This window comes from Camarhynchus parvulus, unplaced genomic scaffold (assembly GCF_901933205.1).
Source record: "Camarhynchus parvulus unplaced genomic scaffold, STF_HiC, whole genome shotgun sequence".
In the NCBI taxonomy this organism is placed as follows: Eukaryota; Metazoa; Chordata; class Aves; order Passeriformes; family Thraupidae; genus Camarhynchus; species Camarhynchus parvulus.
In genome coordinates, this window is record NW_022148402.1 from 26,219 (window position 1) to 51,985 (window position 25,767).

The window sequence follows — 25,767 nt, forward strand, 5'->3', positions numbered from 1 at the left end:
TTTTGTGATTTTTTTGGTGATTTTTGGGCGATTTTTAGGGTTTTTTTGGCGATTTTTGGCCATTTTAATAATTTTTTAGAATACTTTTATTTTTCTCTGAACCCTTTTAAGACAAAAAAATTTCGCAAAATTCTGAAATTTTGGGAATTTTTTGGGAATTTTTGCGCCAAATTTGGTTTTCCCAAATTTTATTTTTTTGGAGATTTTTCTACTCGGGCATTTTTGGGGGTGCGCAGAATTCAGGGCATCACGGTAGTCCAGCTTCCGTTCCCTCCAATTCCAGAACTTTTCCCAAATTTCTGGGAATTCCAGGAATTTGGGGAATTTTTGGGAATTTTATGCGCAAAAATTTGGGGAAATTTTTGCCCCCTTCCCCATTTTTGGCCCCCACCAAAAATTTAATTTTTTTTTTAGGGGATATTTTCCATTTTCTGGTGTGTTTTCTCCTTTTACCAGAGATTTTCATTGCGAGATTTTTGGGAATTCCGAACATTTTGGGGAAATTTTGTAATTTTTTGGTAATTTTTGGCTATTTTTCAAAAATTTTTTTTTTTTTTTTTTCCATTTTAATTGGGGATTTTTAGGATTATTTTTGATTTTTCTCTGGAGGTTTTTAAGAGAGAATTTTGGGAATTCTGGAAATTTTGGGAATTTTTGGGAATTCTGGAATTTTGGGGAATTTTTTCTAAATTTTTTTTTTTTTGAGATTTTTCTACGATTTTTTGGGGGTAGAATTGAGGGCATCACGTTGTCCAGCTTCAGGTCCCTGCAATTCCAGAACTTTCCAAATTTTTGGGAATTCCAGGAATTTTGGGGAATTTTTGGGGATTTTTTTTGAATTTTTGGGGATTTTTTTTTTGGGTGATTTTTGGTGATTTTTGGCGATTTTTGGCCGTTTTAATGTGATTTTTAGGATTATTTTCGATTTCTTTCTGGAGTGGTTTTTTCCTTTAAGAGAGATTTTTGGGAATTTTGGGGGATTTTTTGGCAATTTTTTTGCGATTTTTTGGGAGTTTTTGTTCAGTATTTATCCATTTTTGGTGATTTTTATTTGATTTTTGGGATTATTTTGGATTTTTTTTTTTTTTGCAATTTTTAGAAACGTTATGAGAATTTTTAATCTTGGAAATTTTAAGATTTTTTGGGGAATTTTTGGGGAATTTTTTGGGCATTTTTTACATTTTGGGGGGGATTTTTGGGGGATTTTTTGGGTGATTCTAAAAGTGATTTTTTAAATTTTAAGGGAGATTTTTTTGGGATTTTTCTGGGATTGCTTTGGGATTTTTTGGGGAATTTCCTGGGAATTGCTGGGTTTTTTGGGTGGATTGAAATAATTTGGAATGGATTCAAAGGGATTTTTAATGGATTTTTTTGAGGAATTTTCTCTGGTTTTTGAGGGTTTTTAAAAATTTTGGGAATTTTGGGATTTTTGGGAATTTTTGGGAATTTTGGGAGCCTCACCTGTAGATGATCCCTTGGTTGTGCAGGAAGAAAAGACCGATGGCGATTTCAGCTGCGTAAAACCTGGGAAAATTGGGAAAATTGGGGAAAAAATCGGGGAAAAAAGGAAAAAAATGCAAAAAATGGGGAAATTTGGGAAATATTGGCAAAAAGTTGGGAAAATTTCGAGGAAAATGGGGAAAATTTGAGAGAAATTTGGGTAAAATTTGGAAAAAAAATGGAAAAATTTTGGGAGAAAATCAGGAAAAATTGGGGAAAAATCAGGGAAAATTGGGGAAACATTGTGTAAAATGAAAAATTGGGAGAAAATTTTGGGAAAATGTTTGGAAAATTTGGGATAATTGAGGAAAAATGTTGGGAAAATTCCCAGAATGTTTGGGAATATTTTGGAGGAAATTCTGGGAATTTTGGGCTGAATTTTGTGGAATTTTGAGTCTTTTTCGTGGGGATTTTTCTGGGAATTTTTCCAGAACTTTCCCCTCCCCAATACCTCCAAGGAATTCCCAGAATTTTTGGGAATATTTTGGGGAGAAATTTGGGCGATTTTGGGTGGAATCTTGGCTGAATTTTTGGAAATTTCACGGCATTTTCATGGATTTCTGTGGGGATTTTTCTAGGTTTTTCCCCAATTTTTCTGGGAATTTTTCCAGAATTTTCCCCTTTTGAGTCCTTCCCAAGAATTCCTCAAATTTCTGGGAATATTTTGTGAATTCCCAGAATTTTGGGGAAGATTTTGGGGGGAATTCTGGGAGACTTTGGCTGAATTTTTGGTAATTTTGAGGCATTTTCCTGGATTTTTCTCAATTTTCATGGGAGCATTTCCCAATTTTTCTGGGATTTTTTCCAGAATTTTCCACTTTTGGAATTCCTGGGAATATTTTAAGGAAAATTCCCCAAATTTTTGTGACTATTTTGGAGGGAATTTTGGGCTGAATTTTTGGCCATTTCCATGGATTTTCGTGGGGATTTTTCCATTTTTTTTCCCAATTTTTTCCGGGAATTTCCCCTTTTGGGGATTTCTGGGAATATTTTGGGTGGAATTCCCGGATTTTGGTTCACTCACGCCGCGTGGGGCTCCTTGAACTTGCCGACCTGCTGGATGTGGTACATGAGGTCGCCGCCGGTGACGTATTCCATCACAAAGTACAGCCGGTCCTGCCACCACGTTAGACCAGTTTGCACCAGTTTGGACTGGTTTGCACCAGTTCACTCCCAGTCCCCTCCCAGTCCATCCCAGTTCCTCCCAGTTCCCTCTCCCAGTATCTCCAAATCTTCTCTTCCATTGACTTCCATTGGCTCCCATTGACTCCCATTGGCTCCCATTGACTTCCATTGGTCTCCCATTGACTTCCATTGGTTCCCATTGACTTCCACTGGCTCCCATTGACTTCCATTGGTTCCCATTGACTTCCATTGGTTCCCATTGACTTCCATTGGCTCCCATTGACTTCCATTGGTTCCCATTGACTTCCATTGGTTCCCATTGACTTCCATAGGCTCCCATTGACTTCCATTGGTCCCATTGACTTCCATTGGTTCCCATTGACTTCCATTGGTTCCCATTGACTTCCATTGGCTCCCATTGACTTCCATTGACTCCCATTGGCTTCCATTGACTGCCACTGGCTCCCATTGGCCCCCATTCGCTCCCATTGACTTCCATTGACTCCCAGTGGCTCCCAGTCCATCCCAGTTGCTCCCAGTCCATCCCAGTGCCCCCAGTTCCCATTCCCAGTTGCTCCCAGTCCCTCCCAGTCCATCCCAATCCCTCCCAGTTCAACCCCTTCCATTGGTTCCCATTGACTCCGGTTGACTTGTAATAACTCCCAGTCCCTCCCAGTCCCTCCCAGTTGCTCCCAGTAACTCCCAGTCCTCCCAGTTCCTCCCAGTGGCTCCCAGTTGCTCACGGGGGTCTGGAAGGTGGAGTGCAGGTGGGTGAGGAAGTGGGGCCGGGGTCCCAGGGCCAGCACCCTCCTCTCCACCAGTGCTCCCAGTTCACTCCCAGTTCATCCCAGTGAACATTCCCAGTTCTCCCAGTTCCCTCTCCCAGTATCTTCAAATCTTCTCTTCCATTGGCTTCCCTTGGCTCCCATTGGCCTCCATTGGTTCCCATTGACTTCCATTGGTTCTCATTGGCTTCCATTGACTTCCATTGGCTCCCATTGGTTCCCATTGACTTCCATTGGCTCCCATTGACTTCCCTTGGCTCCCATTGACTTCCATTGGCTTCCATTGCCTCCCACTGACTCCCATTGGTTCCCATTGACTCCCATTGACTCCCAGTCCCTCCCAGTTGCTCCCAGTAACTCCCAGTTGCTCCCAGTGGCTCCCAGTGGCTCACGGGGGTCTGGAAGGTGGAGTGCAGGTGGGTGAGGAAGTGGGGCCGGGGTCCCAGGGCCAGCACCCTCCTCTCCACCAGGGTGGAGGCGGCGTCGTCGTCCTGCACCACCACGTCCTTCTTCAGGATCTTGATGGCGAAGAGCTCGGCCGAGCCCCTGCGCTCCGCCAGCATCACCTGCAGAACGTTCCAGAATGCCTCAGAATGTCCCAGAATTTTGGGGGATTTTTTTTTTAATTTTAGGGATTTTTTTCCTTTTTTTTTTCAATTTTTTTCTGATTTTTTTCCTGATTTTTTGCCCATTTTTAAATGATTTTTAGGTTTTTTTGGTGGTTCTGGTGGGATTTTGGAGCTATTTCCTGGTCCCTGACGTGTTCCGAGTGATTTGGGCTTTTTAAGAATTTTTGGGGATTTTTTGTGATTTTTTTTCAGATTTTTTTTTAATTTTTTCCTGATTTTTTTCCGTTTTTTAATGATTTTGGGAATGTTGGGAATTGTGTCCCTCACCTTTCCCCAGGTGAGTTTTGGGGAGTTTTGGGTTGATTTTGGGCCATTTTAGGGCCGTTTTTGGCCATTTTTGCGCAATTTTTCGCCATTTTTGGGCCGTTTTTTCCAGGATTTTTTCGGAGAATTCCCGAATTTTGGGGAATTTTGGGGATTTTGGGAATTCCGTCCCTCACCTTTCCGAAGCTGCCCTTGCCCAGCACCATCAGGAAGGTGAAATCGCCCAGCTGGGAGCGGCCGCTGCCCGGGGGGCTCCGCTTGGCCTCGGTGGGGGAGGGGAGGGGGGAGGGGCCCAGGGTGGGGGAGGGGCCGGGGCCCCTCCGAACTTTCTGGAAGGAACAGCATTCCAAATGATTTCTCCTTTTCCTCCCAATTTTTCCATTTTTAATTTTTTCTCAATTTTCCCCATTTTTCCCCCAATTTTTCCCCATTTTTCAAAAATTTTCCCCTCTTTTTTTCAAAATTTTCCACAATTTTTCCCTTTTTATTTGGCTTTTTTTTCTGTTCTTTTCCCCCAATTTTCCCTTTCCCTCAATTTCCCAATTTCTCCCCATTTTCCTCCCTTTTTTCCCTCCATTTCCCCCCAATTTTTCCCTTTCTTTGGATTTTTTTATTCACTTTTTCTCTCAATTTTTCCTCCTTTTTATTTGGCTTTTCCCCCACTTTTTCCCATTTTCCCTGATTTTTTCCCTTTTAAAGAATTCTTCCGACATTTTCCCCATTTTTCCTCCCATTTTTCCCAATTTCTCCTCAGTTTTTCCTTTTTTTTTTTGGAATTTTTTTCAACTTTTCCCACAATTTCCCATCCAACATTTCCACTTTTTTCTCCACAATTTTCCCCTTTTTTCCCCCCAACTTTTCCACTTCTTTTCCCAATTTTCCCCCAATTTTTCCCTGGTTTTCCTCCTTTTTTGGCTTTTTTACCCTTTTTCCCAAATTTTTCCTTTTCCCCTCAAATTTTTCCCTGTTTTCCCTCAATTTTTTCCCTTTTTTCCCAAATTTTCCCCTTTTTTCCCCAATTTTACCTCATACAGCTCCAAGGGGTAATTGCAGGCCTGGGGAAAAAAAAACAAACAAACAAACAAAAGAATTTGGGGAAAAATTGGCAATTTTGGGGATTTTTTGGGAGAAATTTTAGGAATTTTGGGAGAATTTTTGGGATTTTTATTTTTTGGGTTTTTTGGGGGGGAATTTTTTAAGAACCCCTTGGAATTTTTGAGGAATTTTGGGGCATTTTTGGCATTTTTAATGGGATTTTTTTGAGTTTTTTTGGGGGATTTCTGGATGGGATTTTTCTTTCATGAAATTTCAGGAATTCCTTGAAATTTTTGGGGAATTTTTGGGGATTTTGGGTCTCCAAACCTCGAATTTTGGCCGGAGGCCGCAGTCGTCCGTGTCGGCCACGGGGACGTTGTAATATTCGCCCTCCTCCTGGTTCAGCAGCTTGAACCTGTAAATTTGGGGGGAAAATTGGGAATTTTGGGAAAAAATTGGGAATTTTGGGGGAGTTTTGCAGAGTTACTCCTCAAATGTGGCCCAAAATCCCAAAATTCCCATAAAAATCTGACAAAACTCTCCCAAAATCCCCTAAAATCCCCAAATTTTCCCCATAATTCCCTTCCCAATTTCCCTGAAATTTCCCCAAAAATCGCCCATAAAAATTCCCAAATACTCCCCCCAAAAAATTCACAAGAAAATCCTAAAAAATTCCAAAAAAATTCCCCAAAAATCCCCCAAATTCCCCCAAAAATTCCAGTTTTCCCCCCAAATCCCTAAAAACCAGAAAATACCATTTTCTTCCCCAAAAATCTCCTAAAATTCCCAAAAACTAAAAAAAAGTCTCCAAAAATCCCCCCAAAAAACACCTCAACCCCCCAAAAATCCACTAAAAATTTCCAAAATTCCCCTAAAATCCTCTAAAACTCCCAAAATTCTCAAATGGTCCCAAATCCCTTTCAAATCCCCTTATTAATTAATAAAAATTCCAATTTTTAGAGGAAGAAAATCCCATTTTTTCCCCCAAAAAAGCCCCAAAACTCCCCCAAACTCTCTCAAAAAAAAATCCCCAAAATTTCTAGATCCCCAAAATCCCCATTTTTTCCATTTTCCCCCCAATTTTGGGACCCACCATCCGTCCACGTGGCCCTTGAGCAGCTCGGCCACCCCGAAGCTCATGGCGCCCATGAAATCCCCAAAAATTCCCAAATTCCTTTAAAATTCCCGTTAAACCCCCATAAAATCCCCCCAAATTTCCATTTTTTTCCCCTAAAAAAATTCCAATTTTTTCCCCAAACCCCCAAAACTCCCTCAATAAATTTCCCAAAAAATTCCTCAAAAATCCCCCCAAAAAACCTCCCAAAAATCCCAAAAAATCCCGAAAAAATCCCGAAAATCCCGAAACAATCCCGAAACAATCCCGAAAAAATCCCCAAACTTCCCAAATCCCCCAAAAATTCTCAAATGGTCCCAAATCCCTTTCAAATCCCCTTATTAATTAATAATAATTCCAACTTTTAGATTAAAAAAATCCCATTTTTTCCCTAAAAAATCCCTTTTTTCCCCAAAAGCCCCAAAACTCCCTCCAAAAAAATCCCCAAAAATTCCCAAAATTCCTAAATCCCCAAAATTCCCAATTTCCCCCAATTTTGGGACCCACCATCCGTCCACGTGGCCCTTGAGCAGCTCGGCCACGCCGAAGCTCATGGCGCCCATGAAGTCGTTGCGGGACGTTCGGTCCCAGTCCCAAACCTCGACCGAGAGGCGCCGCTCCGAGTCCCCGGGACGCAAAGTGCTGCAAAAATCCAGGAATTTGGGGGAAAATCTGGGAATTTGGGGAAAAATCCAGGAAGTCTGGGAATTTCCCCTTTTTTTCCCTGATTTTTCCCGGATTTTTCCTGATTTTTCCTGATTTTTCTTGTGTTTTTCTCAATTTTTCTCCTGGATTTTCCCCGGAATTTTTCCCAATTTCCCCCTTTTTTTCCCTGATTTTTTCCCTGATTTTTTCCCGATTTTTCACAGATTTTTCCTGAATTTTTCATAATTTTTCTCCTGGATTTTCCCCAGAATTTTCCCTAATTTCCGCCGAATTTTTTCCCTTTTTCTTCTGGATTTTTCTGGAATTTTCCTCAATTTTTTCCCTTTTTTTCCCCCTGGATTTTTGCCCTTTTATTCGGAGATCTTTGCCAATTTTCTTCATTTTTCCTCCAGATTTTTCTCAATTTTCCCCAGTTTTTTCCACCAAATTTCCCCAATTTTTCCTTGGATTTTTCCCCAAATCGTTCGGTCCCAGTCCCAAACCTCGACCGAGAGGCGCCGCTCCGAGTCCCCGGGACGCAAAGTGCTGCAAAAATCCAGGAATTTGGGGGAAAATCTGGGAATTTGGGGAAAAATCCAGGAATTTCCTGCTTTTTTCCCTGATTTTTCCCAGATTTTTCTGCCAATTTTCCGCTTTTTTCTCCCATTTTCATCCCCATTTTCCCCTGGATTATCCCCAGATTTTTCCTGATTTTTTTCCCATTTTCCCCGAGATTTTTCCCTTTTTTCTCCCCAGTTTTCTCCCCAATTTTCCCCCACAATTTTCCCCCAAATTTTCCCCCAAATTTTTCCCCAATTTTCCCCCAAATTTCCCCCAATTTTCCCCCAAATTTTCCCCCAAATTTTTCCCCAATTTTCCCCAAATTTCCCTCAATTTTCACCCAATTTTCCCCCAATTTTTCCCCCCAAATTTCCCTCAATTTTCACCCAATTTTCCCCCAATTTTTCCCCAATTTTCCCTCAATTTTCCCCCAAATTTTCCCCAGTTTTCCCCCAATTTTTCCCCCAATTTTTCCCCAATTTTCCCCCAATTTTCCCCCAATTTTTCCCCAATTTTCCCCAATTTTTCCCAAAATTTCCCCCAATTTTCCCCAATTTTCCCCAATTTTCCCCCAAATTTCCCCCAATTTTTCCCCAATTTTCCCCCCCAATTTTCCCCACTTTTTCCCCGTGTTTCTCACAAGAGGAAGGCCTCGTTCCACACCGGGTTCAGCGTCGCCTTCACCGTCCGCGTTTTCTGCTTGGAGACGTTCTTGGGGTCGGGGATCAACTTCAGCTTCACGTAGGGATCCGAGAGCCCGTTGGGATCCATGGGGATCAGGTTCCTGGCCTCGCCCACTGGGGAATTCCAGAATTCCAGGGAAAAAATGGGAAAAAACGGTGAAAAAATGGGGAAAAACGGCGGAAAAATGGCGAAAATACGGCAAAAAATGGAGAAAAAATGGGATTTTTTTAAGGTTTTTGGGATCTGGGATCTGAGAGATTTTGGGATCCATGGGGATCAGGTTCCTGGCCTCGCTCACTGGGGAATTCCAGAATTCCAGGGAAAAAATGGGAAAAAATGGTGAAAAAATGACGAAAATACGGCAAAAAATGGACAAAAAATGGGGGGAAAATTGGATTTTTTAAAAGTTTTTAGGATTTGGGATCTAAAAGATTTTGGGATCCATTTGGATCAGGGTCTGGGATTCTCCCGCTGGAAAATTCCAGAATTCCAGCAAAAAAGATTGGAAAAAACAGTGAAAAATTGGCGAAAATGCAGCAAAAAATGGGGGGAAAATGGCCAAAAAATGGCCAAAAAATGGGGAAAATGGGATTTTTTGGGGGTTTTTGGGATCTGGGATCTGAGAGATTTCAGGATCTGGAAAATTCCAGGATTTTGGGAAAAAAATTCTGGGAAAACCAGTGAAAAAATGGCCAAATTGCTGTGATTTTTTCCAATTTTTTCCCCTTTTTTGTCCGATTTTCAGGGTTTTTTGTTCCTTGACAATTCCCAAAAATCTCTGGGATCCTTCCCAAGAATTTCCAGAATATTCCAAGGAATTTTTGGGAATTTTTTTTGAATTTTTGGGATTTTTTTTTTTAATTTTTGGGACCTCCAACCTCCATTTGGAGCCAAATTTTTGTGATTTTTTTCCATTTTCCCCCATTTTTGGTTGGATTTTTACTGGGTTTTTTTTCCTTGACGATTCCTAAAAATCTCTGGGATCCTTCCCAAGAATTTCCGGAATATTCCAAGGAATTTTTGGAGAATTTTTTGGGGAATTTTTGGGACCTCCAACCTCCATTTGGAGCCAAATTTTTGTGATTTTCCCCATTTTTTGTCAGATTTTCAGGGGTTTTTCTTCCTTGACAATTCCCAAAAATCTCTGGGATCCTTCCCAAGAATTTCCGGAATATTCCAAGGAATTTTTGGGAATTTTTGGTACCTCCAATGTCCATTTGGAGCCAAATTTTTGTGGTTTTTTTCCCATTTTTTCCCCTTTTTTCCCATCTTTGGTTGGATTTTTATGGGTTTTTTTTCCTTCACAATTCCCAAAAATCTCTGGGATCCTTCCCAAGAATTTCCGGAATATTCCAAGGAATTTTTGAGAATTTTTCAGGGAATTTTTGGGACCTCCAACCTCCATTTTCAGCCAAATTTTCGTGATTTTTCCCCCCCTCCCCTTCGATTTTTTTACCGTTTTTAACTCTGTGCCGTCCCCCTCTCCGCGGCCCCCCCGGCTCTCCCCAGCACCCGATTTTTTTTTTGTGCCCCTCATTTCTTCCTTTTGCAAAGGTGCCGGGGGGCCAAAAAAACGACCACCACCACAGGGGGCGCGCCCCCGCCCGCGCCCGGGGGCGCCCAGCCCCGCGCCGGGGGCACCCCCCCACAAACAAGCCGGGGCGGCTTCTTTTTTTTTTTTTTTTTTTTTTCCCTTCTTCCCCTTTCCCCTTTTTTCCCTGCACACAACGCTTGTGCACGTTCATCTCGCAGCCTGCAGGCAAAACGGGAAATTTGGGAAATTTGGGAATTTTTTGGGAATTTTTTGGGGTCAAAATGGCGCAAAAATGGAAAAAATCCGATTTGATTTGGATTTTTTGCGGATTTTTTTCCCCCAAATTCGCCCCAGATGAGGCTTTTGTGCACGGTCATCTCACAGCCTGCAGGGAAAATTGGAATTTTGGGAAATTTTTTTGGGACGGTAAAACGGGGCGCCAAGGAAAAAAATGCCTGATTTGGATTTTTCGTGGATTTTATTCCCCAAATTCCCCTCTGGACACAACGTTTGTGCACGTTCATCTCGCAGCCTGCAGAAAAAATGGGAATTTTGGGAATTTTTGGAATTTTTGGGAATTTTTGGGGGTCAAAACGGCGCAAAAATGGAAAAAATCTGATTTGATTTCGATTTTTTATGGATTTTTTTCCCCCAAATTCCCCAGATGAGGCTTTTGTGAGGCAGAAAAAATGGGAATTTTGCTTTTAGACGCCGAAACAAAAATGGAATAAAGGCGGAAAAAATGCAAAAAATCGATTTTTGGATTTTTAGTTTATTTTTCCCCAAAATTTGACCCAGATGAGGCTTTTGTGCACGGTCATCTCACAGCCTGCAGAAAAAATGGGAATTTTGGGAATTTTAAGAATTTTTGGGAATTTTTGGGGGTTTGGGTCAAAACGGCGCAAAAATGGAAAAAATCTGATTTTATTTGGATTTTTTGTGGATTTTATTCCCCAAATTCCCCTCTGGACACAACGTTTGTGCACGTTCATCTCACAGCCTGCAGAAAAAATGGGAATTTTGGGAATTTTTGGAATTTTGGGAATTTTGGGGGTCAAAACGAGGCAAAATGGAAAAATATTTTTAGTGATTTTTTTCCCAAATCCCCAGATGAGGCTTTTGTGCACGGTCATCTCACAGCCTGCAAAAAATGGGAATTTTGGGAAATTTGGGAATTTTGGGGAATTTTTGGGGTCAAAATGGTGCAAAAATGGAAAAAATCCGATTTGATTTGGATTTTTCGTGGATTTTATTCCCCAAATTCCCCTCTGGACACAATGTTTGTGCACGTTCATCTCGCAGACTGCAGGGAAAATGGGAATTTTGGGAATTTTTGGAATTTTTGGGAATTTTTTGGCAATTTTTGGGGGTCAAAACGGCGCAAAAATGGAAAAAATCCGATTTGATTTGGTGGTTTTATTCCCCAAATTCCCCTCTGGCACAACATTTGTGCACGTTCATCTCGCAGCCTGCAAAAAATGGGAATGGAATTTTAAAATTTTGGGAATTTTTTGGCAATTTTTGGGGTCAAACGGTGCAAAAATGGAATAAATCCGATTTGATTTGGATTTTTCGCGGATTGTTTTTCCCAAATTCGCCCCAGATGAGGCTTTTGTGCAAGGTCATCTCACAGCCTGCAGAAAAAATATGAATTTTGGGAATTTTAAGAATTTTTGGGAATTTTTTGGGAATTTTTGGGCGTCAGAATGGCCAAAAAGTGAAAAAAATTTGGATTTCTGGCAGATTTTCTCCCCAAACTCCCCCCCGAATGCAGTTTATCAATGCTTATCTCACTTCCCTCAAAATTCCCCAAATTCCCCAAAAACTCCCCTTAAAATTCCATCAAAATTCCCAAAAATTCCCCCGAATTCCCTTTGAAGTTCCCCCCAAAACCCCATTCAAAATTCCCCCAAAATTCCCAAAAATTCCCAAAATTCCCCAATTCCCCCAAATTTTCCCAAAAATCCCTCCAAAAAATCCAAAATAAAAGTGAAAAAATCAAAATAAAATCCCCAAAAATTCAAAATAAAATCCCAAAAACTTCCCCCAAAAAATCCTCCAAAAATCCACCCAAAAAATTCAAAATAAAATCCAAAAAATCCCCCCAAAAATTCCAAATAAAATCGCCCAAAAATCCCAAAAAATCCCAAAATTCCTCCCAAAATCCCCCAATTTTTTTCCCACCGCTGCCAAAATTCCCCAAAATTCCCAGAATTCCCAAACTTCGCCCGAATTTTCCCAAAAATCCCGCAAAAATCCCTCCAAAAAATCCAAAATAAAAGTGAAAAAATCAAAATAAAATCCCCCAAAAATTCCAAATAAAAATCCCAAAAAATCCCCAAAAAATTCCAAATAAAATCCCAAAAAATCCACCCCAAAAAATCCAAATAAATCCCAAAAAATCCCCCAAAAAATCAAAATGAAACCCCCAAAAAATCCCAAAATTGCCCCCAAAATCCCCCATTTTTTTTCCCAACCCCTCCCAAATTTTCCCCGCACCCCAAAATTCCCAAATTTTCCCAAATATCCCACAAAAATTCCCCCAAATCCCCCCAAACTTCAAAATAAAAGTGAAAAAATCAAAATAAAATCCCAAAAAATTTAAAATAAAATCCCCAAAATTTTTCCCCAAAAATCCACCCAAAAAAATTCAAAATAAAATCCAAAAAATCCCTAAAAAATCAAAATAAAATCCCCAAAAAATCCCCAAATTCCTCCCAAAATCCCCCAATTTTTTTCCCACCCCTGCCAAAATTCCCCAAAATCCCCAAAATCTCCAAATTTCCCCCAAATTTTCCCCAAAATCCCGCAAAAATCCCTCCAAAAAATCCAAAATAAAAGTGAAAAACTCAAAATACAATCCCCAAAAATTCAAAATAAAAAAAAATCAAAAATACAATCCCAAAAATTCAAAATAAAATCAAAAATCCCCAAAAATCAAAAATCCCAACTTTCCCCAAAAATCCTCCAAAAATCCACCCCAAAAATTCAAAAAAAAACCCCAAAAAACAAAAAAAAATCCCAAAAAATCAAAAAAAATCCCCAAAAATTCCCCAAAATAAAATCCCCAAACTTTCCCCAAAAATCCTCCAAAAATCCACCCCAAAAATTCAAAATAAAATCAAAAAAATCCCCAAAAAAATCAAAATAAAATCGCCCAAAAATCCAAATAAAATCCCCAAAAAATCCCCCCAAAATCCCAAAATTCCTCCCAAAATCCCCCAATTTTTTTCCCAACCCCTCCCAAATTTTCCCCGCACCCCAAAATTCCCAAATTTTGCCCAAATTTTCCCAAAAATTCCCCCAAAATCCCCCCAAACTTCAAAATAAACTTTAAAAAATCAAATTAAATCCCCAAAAATTCAAAATAAAATCCCCAAACTTTCCCCAAAAATCCTCCAAAAATCCACCCCAAAAATTCAAAATAAAATCAAAAAAATCCCCAAAAAAATCCAAATAAAATCCCCAAAAATCCAAATAAAATCCCAAAAAAATCCAAATAAAAATCCCCCGAAAAAAATCCCAAACCAACCCTCCCAAATCCCCCCCAAAAATCCCAAATTTTTCCCAAATTCCCAAAATTCCCCCAAAATCCCCCAAACTTCAAAATAAACTTTAAAAATAAATAAATCCCCATTCAAAATAAATCCCCAACTTTCCCCAAAAATCCTCCAAAATACCCCAAAATTCAAAATAAAATCAAAAAATCCCCAAAAAATAAAATAAAATCCCAAAATCAAATAAAAACTCCCCCAAAAAATCCCAAAATTCCTCCCAAAAATCCCCAATTTTTTCCCCAACCCCCCCCCACCAAAATTCATGCCCTGATTTGCCTCAATTCCCCGAATATGGGTCGCAGCGCTCACAGGAGCACTTCATGCCCTGGTGCACGAGGCCGTAGAGCAGCGAGCCGCAGTGGTCGCAGAACGTGGGGCTGCTGTAGCTGTGAACCTTGAACTTGTGCTTGTTCCGAGGGTCCTGCGGAGAATTGCGGGGATTTTGGGAAAAAGTCCCAAAATTTTGGGGTGAAAAAATGGAGATTTTAGGTGAAAAAATGGGGATTTTAGGGGCAAAAATGGGGATTTTAGGGGCAAAAATGGAGATTTTTTGGTAAGACTTTGGCATTTAAAGGGTTAAATGGATGAATTTGGGGGTCCTGGGATTTTGGGGAGAATTTCGGGGATTTTGGGAAAAATTCCCAAATTTTTGGGTGAAAAAATGGAGATTTTGGGTGAAAAAATGAGGATTTTAGGGGCAAAAATGGAGATTTTTTTTGTGAGATTGTGGAATTTAAAGGGTTAAATGGCTGAATTTGGGGGTCCTGCAGGTTTTGGGGAGAATTTCAGGGATTTTGGGAAAAATTCCCCAAAATTTGGGTGAAAAAATGGGGATTTTAGGGGCAAAAATGGAGATTTTTTGAAATGTGATTTTGGCATTTAAAGGCTTAAAACGGCTGAATTTGGGGGTCCTGCGGGTTTTGGGGAGAATTCCCCAAAATTTTGGGTGAAATTCCTGAGATTTTGGAAAAATCCCCAAAATTTTGAGTGAAAAAAATGACAATTTTTGGTGAAAAAATGAGGATTTCAGTTGAAAAAATGGAGATTTTTTTGTGACATTGTGGAATTTAAAGGGTTAAAATGGCTGGATTTGGGTTCCTGTGGGTTTTGGGGAGAATTTCGGGGATTTTGGGAAAAATTCCCCAAAATTTGGGTGAAAAAATTGAGATTTTTGGTGAAAAAATGAGAATTCTACGTGAAAAAATGGGGATTTTAGGGGCAAAAATGGAGATTTTTTTTGGGTGCGATTTCGGCATTTAAAGGGTTAAAATGGATGAATTTGGGGGTCCTGCGGGGTTTTCGGGAGAATTTCGGGGATTTTGGGAAAAATTCCCAAAATTTTGGGGTGAAAAAATGGAGATTTTGGGTGAAAAAATGGAGATTTTAGGGGTAAAATGATGAGATTTTGGGGAGAAATTTTTGGCATTTAAGGGGTTAAAATGGCTGCATTTGGGGGTCCTGCAGGTTTTGGGGAGAATTTCGGGGATTTTGGGAAAAATTCCCCAAAATTTGGGTGAAAAAATGGGATTTTGGTGAAAAAATGAGAATTCTAAATAAAAAATGGGGATTTTAGGGGCAAAAATGTTATTTTTTGGAGTGCGTTATGTTGTTAAAGGGTTAAAATGGATGAATTTGGGGGTCCTGGGTTTTGGGGGAGAATTTCGGGGATTTTGGGGAAAAATTCCCAAATTTTTGGGTGAAAAAATGGAGATTTTGGGTGAAAAAATGGGGGATTTTAGGGGCAAAAATGGAGATTTTTTGGTGAGATTTTGGCATTTAAAGGGTTAAAATGGCTGAATTTGGGGGTCCTGTGGATTTTGGGGAGAATTTTAGGGATTTTGGGAAAAATTCCCAAAATTTTGGGTGAAAAAATGGAGATTTTGGGGCAAAAATGGAGATTTTTGAAATGTGATTTTGGCATTTAAAGGCTTAAAACGGTGAATTTGGGTCCTGCGGGTTTTGCAAAAATTTTGAGAAATTCGGTTTTGGAAAAATCCTTTGGACAATTTTGGTGAAAAAAGGGTTTAATTGAAAAAATGGGGGGTTCATGTGGATTTTGGGTTCCTGTGGTTTTGGGGAGAATTTTAGGGATTTTGGGAAAAATTCCCAAAATTTTGGGTGAAAAAATGGAGATTTTGGGTGAAAAAATGAGGATTCTACGTGAAAAAATGGGGATTTTAGGGGCAAAAATGGAGATTTTTTTTGGGTGCGATTTCGGCATTTAAAGGGTTAAAATGGATGAATTTGGGGGTCCTGCGGGGTTTTCGGAGAATTTCGGGGATTTTGGGAAAAATTCCCAAATTTTTGGGTGAAAAAATGGAGATTTTGGGTGAAAAAATGGGGATTTTAGGGGCAAAAATGGAGATTTTGGGGGGAAATTTTTGGCATTTAAGGGGTTAAAATGGCTGAATTTGGGGGTCCTGAGGATTTTGGGGGAGAATTTTGGGGATTTTGGGAAAAAATCCCCAAAATTTGGGTGAAAAAATGGGGATTTTAGGTGAAAAAATGAGGATTTTAGGGGCAAAAATGAAGATTTTTTTAAATGTGATTTTGGCATTTAAAGGGTTAAAAAGGCAGAATTTGGGGGTCCTGGGATTTTGGGGAGAATTCCCAACGTTTTGGGTGAAATTCCTGAAATTTTGGACAAAAATTGCCAAAATTCTGGAGATTTTAGGAAAAAGAAAAAAGGAGATTTTTGGTGGCAAAATGAGAATTTTAGGGGAAAATTCCAGGGTTGAAAGGGTTAAACCCGTCAATTTTGGGAGGGATTTTGGAGCTCCTGGAGGGTTTTGGGAAAAAAATCCCAAATTTTGGGTGAAATTCTGGAAATTTTGGGAAAAAATGGAGATTTTGGGTAAAAAAATGGAAATTTTGGGTAAAAAACCGGAAATTTTGGGTGAAAAATGGAGATTTTGGGGGGGAAATTTTGGCATTTAAAGGGTTAAAATGGCTGAATTTGGAGGTCCTGGGATTTTGGGGGGAATTGCCAAAATTTTGGGAAAAAATTTCAGAGATTTTGGGGTGAAATTCCTAAAATTTGGGGTGAAATTTGGGGATTTTCAGGGGAATTTTGGAGGGAATTTTTGGGGCTTTTGAGGGGAATTTTGGGGAAATTTTTGGGGTTTTTGGGAGAAGTTTTGGGGGAAATTGAAGGGGAATTTTTTGGGGGATTTTTTGGGGATTTTGGGGGGATTTTGAGGTGAATTTGGGGGAATTTTAGGGATTTTTGGGGGGATTTGTGTGGCAATTTAAGGGGAATTTTGAGGGATTTTGGGGGTAATTTTTTGGGAAATTTGGGGATTTTAGGAGGGAATTTTTGGGAGAACTTTGGGAGAATTTTGGGGAATTTTTGAGGGAATTTAAGGGGAATTTTTGAGGGGATTTTGGGGGGAATGTTTGGGGATTTTTAAGGGGAATTTTTGGGGGATTTTTGGGGATTTTTGGGAGAATTTTTGGGGGAATTTTTCAGAATTTAGGGGTGATTTTTTGGAGAATTTTGGGGAATTTAGGGAGGGATCTTGGGGGAATTTTTGGGAATTTTGGAGCGGATTTGGGGGAATTTTGGGGGTAATTTTTGGGAAATTTGGGGATTTTAGGAGGGAATTTTGGGAGAATTTTTGGGAATTTTGGAGGGAATTTAAGGGGAATTTTGGGGGGGATTTGGGGGGATTTTGAGGGGATTTGGGGGGGATTTTGGAGGGAATGGTTTGGGATTTTTAAGGGGGACTTTTAGGAGAAATTTTGGGGGAATTTTTCAGAATTCAGGGGTGATTTTTGGGAGGATTTTGGGGAATTTAGGGAGGGATCTTGGGGGAAATTTTTGGGAAATTTGAAAGGAATTTTGGGAGAATTTTTGAGCTTTTCAAGGGGAATTTAGAGGGATTTTTGGGGGAATTTTGGGGGGGGTAATTTTGGGGTTTTTGGGGTAATTTTGGGACTTTGGGACTCACGTCCGTCTGGGGTCCCTTCCCGGCCCCGGGACATTCGAAGGTGACGAATTCGTGGCAGCGTTTGTGAACCACGAAGCTGCAAACTGCCAAAAAAAAAGGGTCAAAACCACCCAAAATTCAACCCCAAATTATCCCAAATTCCACCCAAAATTCAACCCAACATTCACCCCAAAATTCCCCAAAAACTGAACCCAAAATTCCGCAAAAATTTACAAAAATTGCCCTCAGAATTCCTTTAAAAAAACCCTCAGAAAGTCCCAAAATATCCCCCAAATTACCCCAAAATTCACCCTAAAATTCCCCAAAAATCGAACCCCAAATTCCCCCCAAAGTTCCCAAAAATTCCCTCAAGAATTCCCCCAAAAAGTCCCAAAATTCCTCCCAAAATTCCCCCTAAAATTCCCCAAATTCCCCTCAAAGTTACCAAAATTCCACCCCCAAATTCCCTTTAAAATTTCATCCAAAATTCTCCCCAAAATTCCCCTCAAAACTCCCAATTTCCACCCAAATATTTTCCCAAAATTCCCCCTAAAATTCCCTCAAAATTCCTCCCAAAAATCCCCCAAAATTCCACCCAAAATTCCCCCCAAAATTTCCCTCAAATTTCCCCCAAAATTCCCAAAAATCTTCCTCAGGACCCCAAATTTTCCCAACATTTCCCTCAAATCCTCCCTGAAACCCCCAAAATCCCCAAAGTTTTCCCAAATCCCCCAAATTTTCCCCCAAGACCCCAGAAATCCCAAAATTCCCCCAAATTCCCCCAAATTTCCCCCAAAATTCCCCCAAATTTCCCAATTTGGGGCCTTTGGGACCCCGGGTGGGCGTGGCCTGGGTGGTGATTGACAGGCAGAGCTGCGTTGCCATGGCAACCACAGCAACCACGGCAACCACGGGGGGGGAAATAGGGGATTTTGGGGGAATTTGGGGGATTTTGGGGGGATTGGGGGGAACTTTGGGAGATTTTGGGAAAATTTGGGGGAATTTTGTGCAAAATTTGGGAATTTTGGGGGTTCCAGGGAAGAATTCTGGGAATTTGGGGGAATTTTGGCGAAAATTGGGGAAATTTAAAGAAAATTTGGGGATTTGGTGGAGGGGGGGGGAGATTTTTGGGTGGATTTGAGGGATTTTGGGGGAATTTTGGGGGGATTTTGGGGGTTTTTGTGGGGGGGGAGGGATTTGGGAGGATGTAGGGGAATTTTGGGGAGATTTTGGGGAATTTTTGGGGTTTTTTGGGGGGTGTCTCACCCATGCACTGCAGGCCCTGCTTGCCGATGCCCCTGGGGAGAGAGAGAAAAGGGGAGGGGTCACAGCTGGGCACACCTGGGGGCACCTGAGATACACCTGGGCACAGCTGGGCACATCTGGGCACATCTGGGCACACCTGGGCACATCTGGGCACACCTGAGATACATGTGGGCACAGCTGGGGACACCTGGGGGCACCTGAGATACACCTGGGCACATCTGGGCACACCTGGGCACACCTGGGGGCACCTGAGATACACCTGGGCACATCTGGGCACACCTGGGCACACCTGGGGGCACCTGAGATACACCTGGGCACATCTGGGCACACCTGGGCACACCTGGGGGCACCTGAGATACACCTGGACACACCTGGGTACACCTGGGGGCACCTGAGATACACCTGGGCACACCTGGGCACATCTGGGCACACCTGAGATACATGTGGGCACATCTGGGGGCACCTGGGGGCATCTGGGATACCCGAGACACAACTGAGATACACCTGGGGACACCTGGGCACATCTGGGAAACCCCTGAAACACACCTGGGCACACCTGAGGGCATCTAGGATACCCCTGACACACCTGGGCACACCTTGGGGGGCACCTGGGCACACCTGGGATACCCCTGACACACCTGGGCACACCTGGGGGGCACCTGAGATACATCTGGGCACATCTGGGATACCCCTGACACACCTGGGCACACCTGAGGGTATCTGGGATACCCGAGACACACCTAAGATACACCTGGGCACACCTGAGATACCCCTGACGCACCTGAAGACACCTGGGGTCACACTCAGGAGCACCTGGGCACATCTGGGCTCACCTACGACACATCTGGACACACCTGAGATACCCCTGGGCACAGCTGGGCACATCCAGGAACACCTGAGATACACCTGGGCACATCTGGGACACACCTGGGATACCCCTGAGCACACTTGGGGAAACCTGGGATATTTTTGGGCACACCTTGGGGGGCACCTGGGCACACCTGGGGACACCTGGGGACACTGGGAACACCTGAGACACACCTGAGGACACACCTAGGCACACCTAGGGTCACCTAAGACACATCTGGGACACACCTGAGACACACCTGGGGACACTCTGGGGAGCACCTGGGCACACCTGGGATACCCCTGACACACCTGGGCACACCTGGGGGTACCTGAGGCACACCTGAGGTACCCCTGAACACATCTGGGACACACCTGGGCACACCTGGGATACCCCTGGGCACACCTGAGCTACCCCTGAACACATCTGGGCACACCTGGGATACCCCTGGGCACACCTGGGCACACTTACAGACATCTGAGACGCACCTGGGCAATTCCTGACACACCTGAAACACACCTGGGATATCCCTAACACACCCGAAAATGCACCCGGGCACACCTGAGGAACACCTGGCCAGGTGTGTCCCACCTGTCCCCAGGTGTGTCACTGACCAGGTGAAGTCGGTGCAGAAGGTCGGCTGCTTGAAGAACCCCCCGTGTTTGATGTTCTCAGGTGGGACAGGTGTGTCCCATGTAACACACGTGTGACAGGTGTGTCCCAGGTGTGTCCCACCTGTGCCCAGGTGTGTCACTGACCAGATGAAGTTGGTGCAGTGGCTGCAGAAGGTCGGCTGCTTGAAGAACCCCTGTGTGTGTGACCCCCCAGGTGTGACACAGGTGTGACAGGTGTCCCCCAGGTGTGTCCCATGTAACACACGTGTGACGGGTGTGTCCCAGGTGTGTCCCACCTGTGCCCAGGTGTACTGACAGATGAGTGTGCAGTGGCTGCAGAAGGTGTGTTGGAACCTGTGTGTGTGACCCCCCAGGTGTGACACAGGTGTGACAGGTGTGTCCCAGGTGTGTCCCATGTAACACACGTGTGACAGGTGTCCCCCAGGTGTGTCCCACCTGTGCCCAGGTGTGTCACTGACCAGATGAAGTCGGTGCAGTGGCTGCAGAAGGTCGGCTGCTTGAAGAACCTGGCCGTGAAGCGGTGGCTCTTCACCTCGTGCACCACCTTGTGCCGCAGCGCCCCCCGGCGGCAGAAGAGCGGCCGAGCGCCCCCGGCCCCGCCCGCGGCCACCGCTCCGGCCACCGCCCGCTCCGGCTCGGCCAGCGCCATGGACGGATGGACACGCGGACGGACGGACGGACGGATGGTCACCTGCGGGGAGAGAGAAATAAAGGTGAGGGGAACATCTGGATGGACACCTGGACATCTGGATGGACATTGATCCTCTGGTCACTCCGGCCACCGCCCGCTCCGGCTCGGCCAGCGCCATGGACGGACGGACACGGACGGACGGATGGACGGATGGACACCTGGGGGGAGAGAGAGATAAAGGTGAGGGGAACATCTGGATGGACAGATGGACATGTAGATGGACATTGATCCTCTCGTCACTCCGGCCACCGCCCGCTCCGGCTCGGCCAGCGCCATGGACGGACGGACACGCGGACGGACGGACAGATGGACACCTGGGGGAGAGAGAGATAAAGGTGAGGGGAACATCTGGATGGACAGACGGACACCTGGATGGACATTGATCCTCTGGTCACCGCTCCAGCCACCGCCCGCTCCGGCTCGGCCAGCGCCATGGACGGACACACGGACAGACGGACGGACGGATGGACACCTGTGGGGAGAGAGAGATAAAGGTGAGGGGAACACCTGGATGGACAGATGGACACCTGGATGGACATTGATCCTCTGGTCACTCCGGCCACCGCCTGCTCCAGCTCGGCCAGCGCCATGGACGGACACACGGACAGATGGATGGACAGATGGACACCTGGTCATCTGGATAGACATTGATCCTCTGGTCACTGCTCCGGCCACCGCCCGCTCCGGCTCGGCCAGCGCCATGGGCACACGGACGGACGGACGGACAGATGGACAGGCGGAAACCTAGGGGGAGAAAGAGAGAGGTGAGGGGAACACCTGGACGGACACACGGACACGCGGGCGGACATTGATCCTCCGGCCACTGAGCGGTCAGACCCTGCTGGAGCCATCAGTGGACAGACGGACACCCGGACAGACGGACACCTGGACACACGGACACCTGCGGGGAAGAGAGAGAAGGGAGGGGAACACCTGGATGGACACACGGACACCTGGATGGACACACGGACACCTGGATGGATGCTGCCCCTCCGGCCACTGACCGCTCCGGCTCGGCCAGCGCCATGGACACACGGACGGACGGACAGACAGATGGACAGGTGGAGATGGTGGGGGGAGAGAGAGAGAGAGAGAGAGAGGTGAGGGGAACACCTGGACGGACAGATGGACACCTGGACGGACAGATAGGACACCTGGACGGACACGGACACCTGGACAGACAGATGGACACCTGGATGGACACGGACACCTAGATGGACAGATGGACACCTGGACGGACACACAGACACGAGAATGGACTCAAGGACACCTGGACGGACACCTGGACACAGGGATGGACATCAGGATGGACACACGGACAAAGGGATGGACACCTGGACATCCGGACAGACCCACGGACGCCTGGACACCTGGACATCTGGACGGAGCCATGGACAGACTCCTGGTCACCTGGACGGACACACGGACAGAGCTATGGACAGAGCCACGGACACCTGGACAGACACACGGACACCTGGACGGACACACGGACACAGGGATTGACATGAGGACACCTGGACGGACACACGGACAGAGCCACGGACAGAGCCACGGACACGCGGATGGACACACGGACGCCTGGATGGACAACTGGACACAGGGACGGACGGACGGACAGGGCAGTGGACACAGGGACGGACACAGGGACGGACAGACGGACATGGGATGGACACAGGAGCGGACACAACAACAACACCACGGACAGACGGACACACCCACAGACACTCGGACAGACGGACACACCCACAGACACTCGGACAGACAGACACACCCGCGGACTGATGGACAGACGGACGGACTGACCTGAACTCTCCGGCCGCTGCTCGGACACTCGGCTGCTCCTCCGGCCGGACACACGGACAGCCGGACACTCGCTCAGAGCCCGGACAGACCCACGGACAGCCGGACACTCGGCCGGACACACGGACAGCCGGACACTCGGACAGAGCCTGGCCAGAGCCACGGACAGCCGGACAGCGCCACGGACAGCGCCCGGACAGACCCACGGACACTCGGACACTCGGCCGGGCCCCGCGGCAGCCGAGGGAGGGGCGTGGCTTAGCGGCGTGGGCGTGGCTTAGCGCGGCGGGGGCGTGGCCTCGGCATTGCGGCAACTGCTAGGCGGGCTGGGAGGGGGCGTGGCTTAAACCCCATTGCTTTACATTGAGGGGGCGTGGCTTAGCACAAGGATCTCCATGGAGGGGGCGTGGCTTAGTCCCCATTGCTTTCTATGGAGGGGCGTGGTTTAGCCCACATTGACTGCTATTGGGAGGCGTGGCTTAGCCCCATTGACTTCTATGGAAGGGGCGTGGCTTAGCCCCCCATTGATTTCTATGGAGAGGGCGCGGCCTCGCCCTGCGGCAATGGGCGTGGCTATTCAAATGACGCCGCGTGGGCGTGGTTTCTCTTAAAGGGGCCGCGTCGCTTGGGAGGAGGGGACGGGGGAGGGGCTCCCAGAGGGATCCCGAGCTAAATTCGGGAATTTTTCTTCCCAAAAAATCCGGGCCGGGTCCCCGAGGGCCCCTCCGGACCCAGATTTGGGGAATTTGGGACGGGTCACCCCTCCCCCACCCCCCGAGGAGCCCCAAATTGGGGTTGGGGGGTGGGGGAGGGGCCGAGCCCGCCCTTTCTTTGACTTCTTAAAAATCCCAAATTTTGGGGTCGCGCAGATTTGGGGACCCTCCCATCCCCCCACCTTCCAAAATCCCCAAATCTCCCCCTAAAAAATCCCAAATCTCCCCCTAAAAAATCCCAAATTTCCCCCCCAAAATTCCCAATTTTCCCCCCAAAATCCCCAATTTCCCCCTAAAATTCCCAATTTTCCCCCTCAAATTCCCATTTTTTTCGCCCTAAAACCCCTTTTTTCCCAAATTCCCCATTTTTCCACCCCGAATTCCCCTTTTCCCCCACACTTCTCGATTTCCTCCCAAAAAATCTCGATTTTCCCCCCAAAAATCTCAATTTTCCCCCTAAAATTCTCATTTTTCCCCCAAATTCCTCCCCTAAAATTCCCAATTTTCCCCCCAAAACCCCTTTTTATCCCAATTTCCCCATTTTTCCATGCAAATTCCCTTTTTTCCCCCCCAAAATCCCTTTTTTTGCCCCCAAAAATTCCCCAATTTTCCCTCCAAAATTCTCCAATTCCCCCTTAAAAAAAATCCCTTTTCCCCCCAAATTCCGATTCTTTCCCCCAAATTATTCCCAAATGTTTCCCTCCCTGAAAATCCCCAATTTTTCCACCTAAAAACCCCAAATTTCCCCCCAAAATCCCCATTTTTTTCCAAAAATTCCAATTTTTCCCCCCAAAATTCCCCAATTTCCCCCCAAAATCCCCAATTTCCCCCCTAAAATTCTCATTTTTTTCACCAATTCCCCCCTAAAATTCCCAATTTTACCCCCCAAACCCCTTTTATCCCAATTTCCCCATTATTCCACCCAAAATTCCCCTTTTCCCCCCAAAATTCCTCAATTTTCCCCTCAAAAATCCCCATTTTTTCCCAAAAATTCTCTTTTCCCCAAATCCCTGATTTTTCCCCCAAAATCCCAAATTTTCCCCCCAAAAAATTCCCAAAATTTCCCCCCAAAAAACCCAATTTTCCTTCCAAAAAAATGCTTTGTTCCCCCCAAAATTCCCATTTCTCTCCCCCAAATTCCCAAATTTCCCCCTAAAATCCCATTTTCCCCCCAAAAATTCCCTTTTTCCCCCAAAAACTCCAATTTTCCCCAAAAAATTCCAATTTTCCCCCCAAAATTTCCCAAATCTTTCCTCCCAAAAATCCCAATTTTCCCTCCTAAGAAATCTTTTTTTCCCCTCAAAATTCCGAAATTTTCCCTTTGAAAATTCCGATTTTCCCCAAAATTCCTCATTTTCCCCAAAATCCCAATTTTCCACCAAATAATCCCCATTTTCCACCCAAAAATTCCCTTTTCCCCCCCAAAAAAATCCCTTTTTTTGCCCCCAAAATTCCAAATTTTCCCCAAAATTCCCTTCACCCCCCAAAAAATCCAATTTTTTCCTAAAAATCCCCAATTTTCCCCCAAAAAATCCAAAATTTTCCCCCCAAAATTCCCAAATTTTCCCCCCAAAAACGACTCAAACTCCGATTTTTGGGGTTTTTGGGAGCGACCCCAAATTTTTATTCCCAAATATCCCAAAATTTTCCCCCCAAATTCCCAAATTTTGGGGTCTGGGATTCCCAGATTTTTTGGGGTTTTTAAAAGAATTTTTGGGGATTAATTTGGGAATTTTTGGGGAAACTTTTGGAATTTTTTTCAGATTTTTGGGGGATAGTTTTGGGAAATTTTGGGGGAGACTTTGGGATATTTTTGGGATATTTTGGGGAATTTTTTGGGATATTTTTGGGATATTTTGGGATATTTTTGTGCTATTTTTGGGAATTTTTGGGGATATTTTTGGGGATATTTTTGGGCTATTTTTGGGGAATTTTTTGGAAATATTTTGGGATATTTTTGGGATTTTTTGGGCAATATTTTGGGATATTTTGGGATATTTTTGGGGATATTTTGGGCTAGTTTTGGGATTTTTTGGGGATATTTTTGGGGATATTTTTGGGGATATTTTTCGGCAATATTTTGGAAATATTTTTGGGCTATTTTTGGGAATTTTAGGGGAATTTTTTTTTTATATTTTTGGGCAATATTTTGGGATATTTTTGAGCAATTTTTTGGATATTTTTGGGCTATTTTGGGCTATTTTTTGGAAATATTTTGGGGTATTTTTGGGAATTTTTGGGGAATATTTGGGGATATTTTTGGGAATTTTTGGGGTATTTTTGGGAATTTTTGGGGATATTTTTGGAGAATATTTTTGGGCTATTTTTGGGCTATTTTTTGGAAATATTTTTGGGCTATTTTTGGGAATTTTAGGGGAATTTTTTTTTTATATTTTTGGGCTATATTTTGGGATATTTTTGGAGAATATTTTTGGGCTATTTTGGGGCTATTT

The 25,767-nt window shown here is 44.3% G+C and overlaps 1 protein-coding gene across 1 annotated transcript in view; it reads right to left on the reverse strand.

Moving 5' to 3' along the window:
• Positions 1-21,828, reverse strand: part of PRKCG (protein kinase C gamma) — a 33,433-nt gene extending 11,605 nt beyond the window's left edge. Inside the window, exons 1-19 of the mRNA XM_030970457.1 lie at positions 21,806-21,828; positions 21,639-21,702; positions 21,329-21,545; positions 21,170-21,273; positions 21,042-21,115; positions 20,884-20,959; positions 20,569-20,801; positions 18,629-18,660; positions 17,384-17,466; positions 13,713-13,854; positions 8,299-8,455; positions 6,960-7,094; positions 5,666-5,753; positions 5,329-5,358; positions 4,480-4,632; positions 3,803-3,976; positions 2,525-2,616; positions 1,462-1,524; positions 748-766 (exon numbers count right to left, since the gene is read on the reverse strand). Of these exons, the coding sequence (XP_030826317.1) occupies positions 748-766; positions 1,462-1,524; positions 2,525-2,616; positions 3,803-3,976; positions 4,480-4,632; positions 5,329-5,358; positions 5,666-5,753; positions 6,960-7,094; positions 8,299-8,455; positions 13,713-13,854; positions 17,384-17,466; positions 18,629-18,660; positions 20,569-20,801; positions 20,884-20,959; positions 21,042-21,115; positions 21,170-21,273; positions 21,329-21,545; positions 21,639-21,702; positions 21,806-21,828 (1,959 nt within the window). The remainder of the gene's footprint in view (positions 1-747; positions 767-1,461; positions 1,525-2,524; positions 2,617-3,802; positions 3,977-4,479; positions 4,633-5,328; positions 5,359-5,665; positions 5,754-6,959; positions 7,095-8,298; positions 8,456-13,712; positions 13,855-17,383; positions 17,467-18,628; positions 18,661-20,568; positions 20,802-20,883; positions 20,960-21,041; positions 21,116-21,169; positions 21,274-21,328; positions 21,546-21,638; positions 21,703-21,805) is intronic.
• Between the last annotated feature and the right edge of the window lie 3,939 nt (positions 21,829-25,767).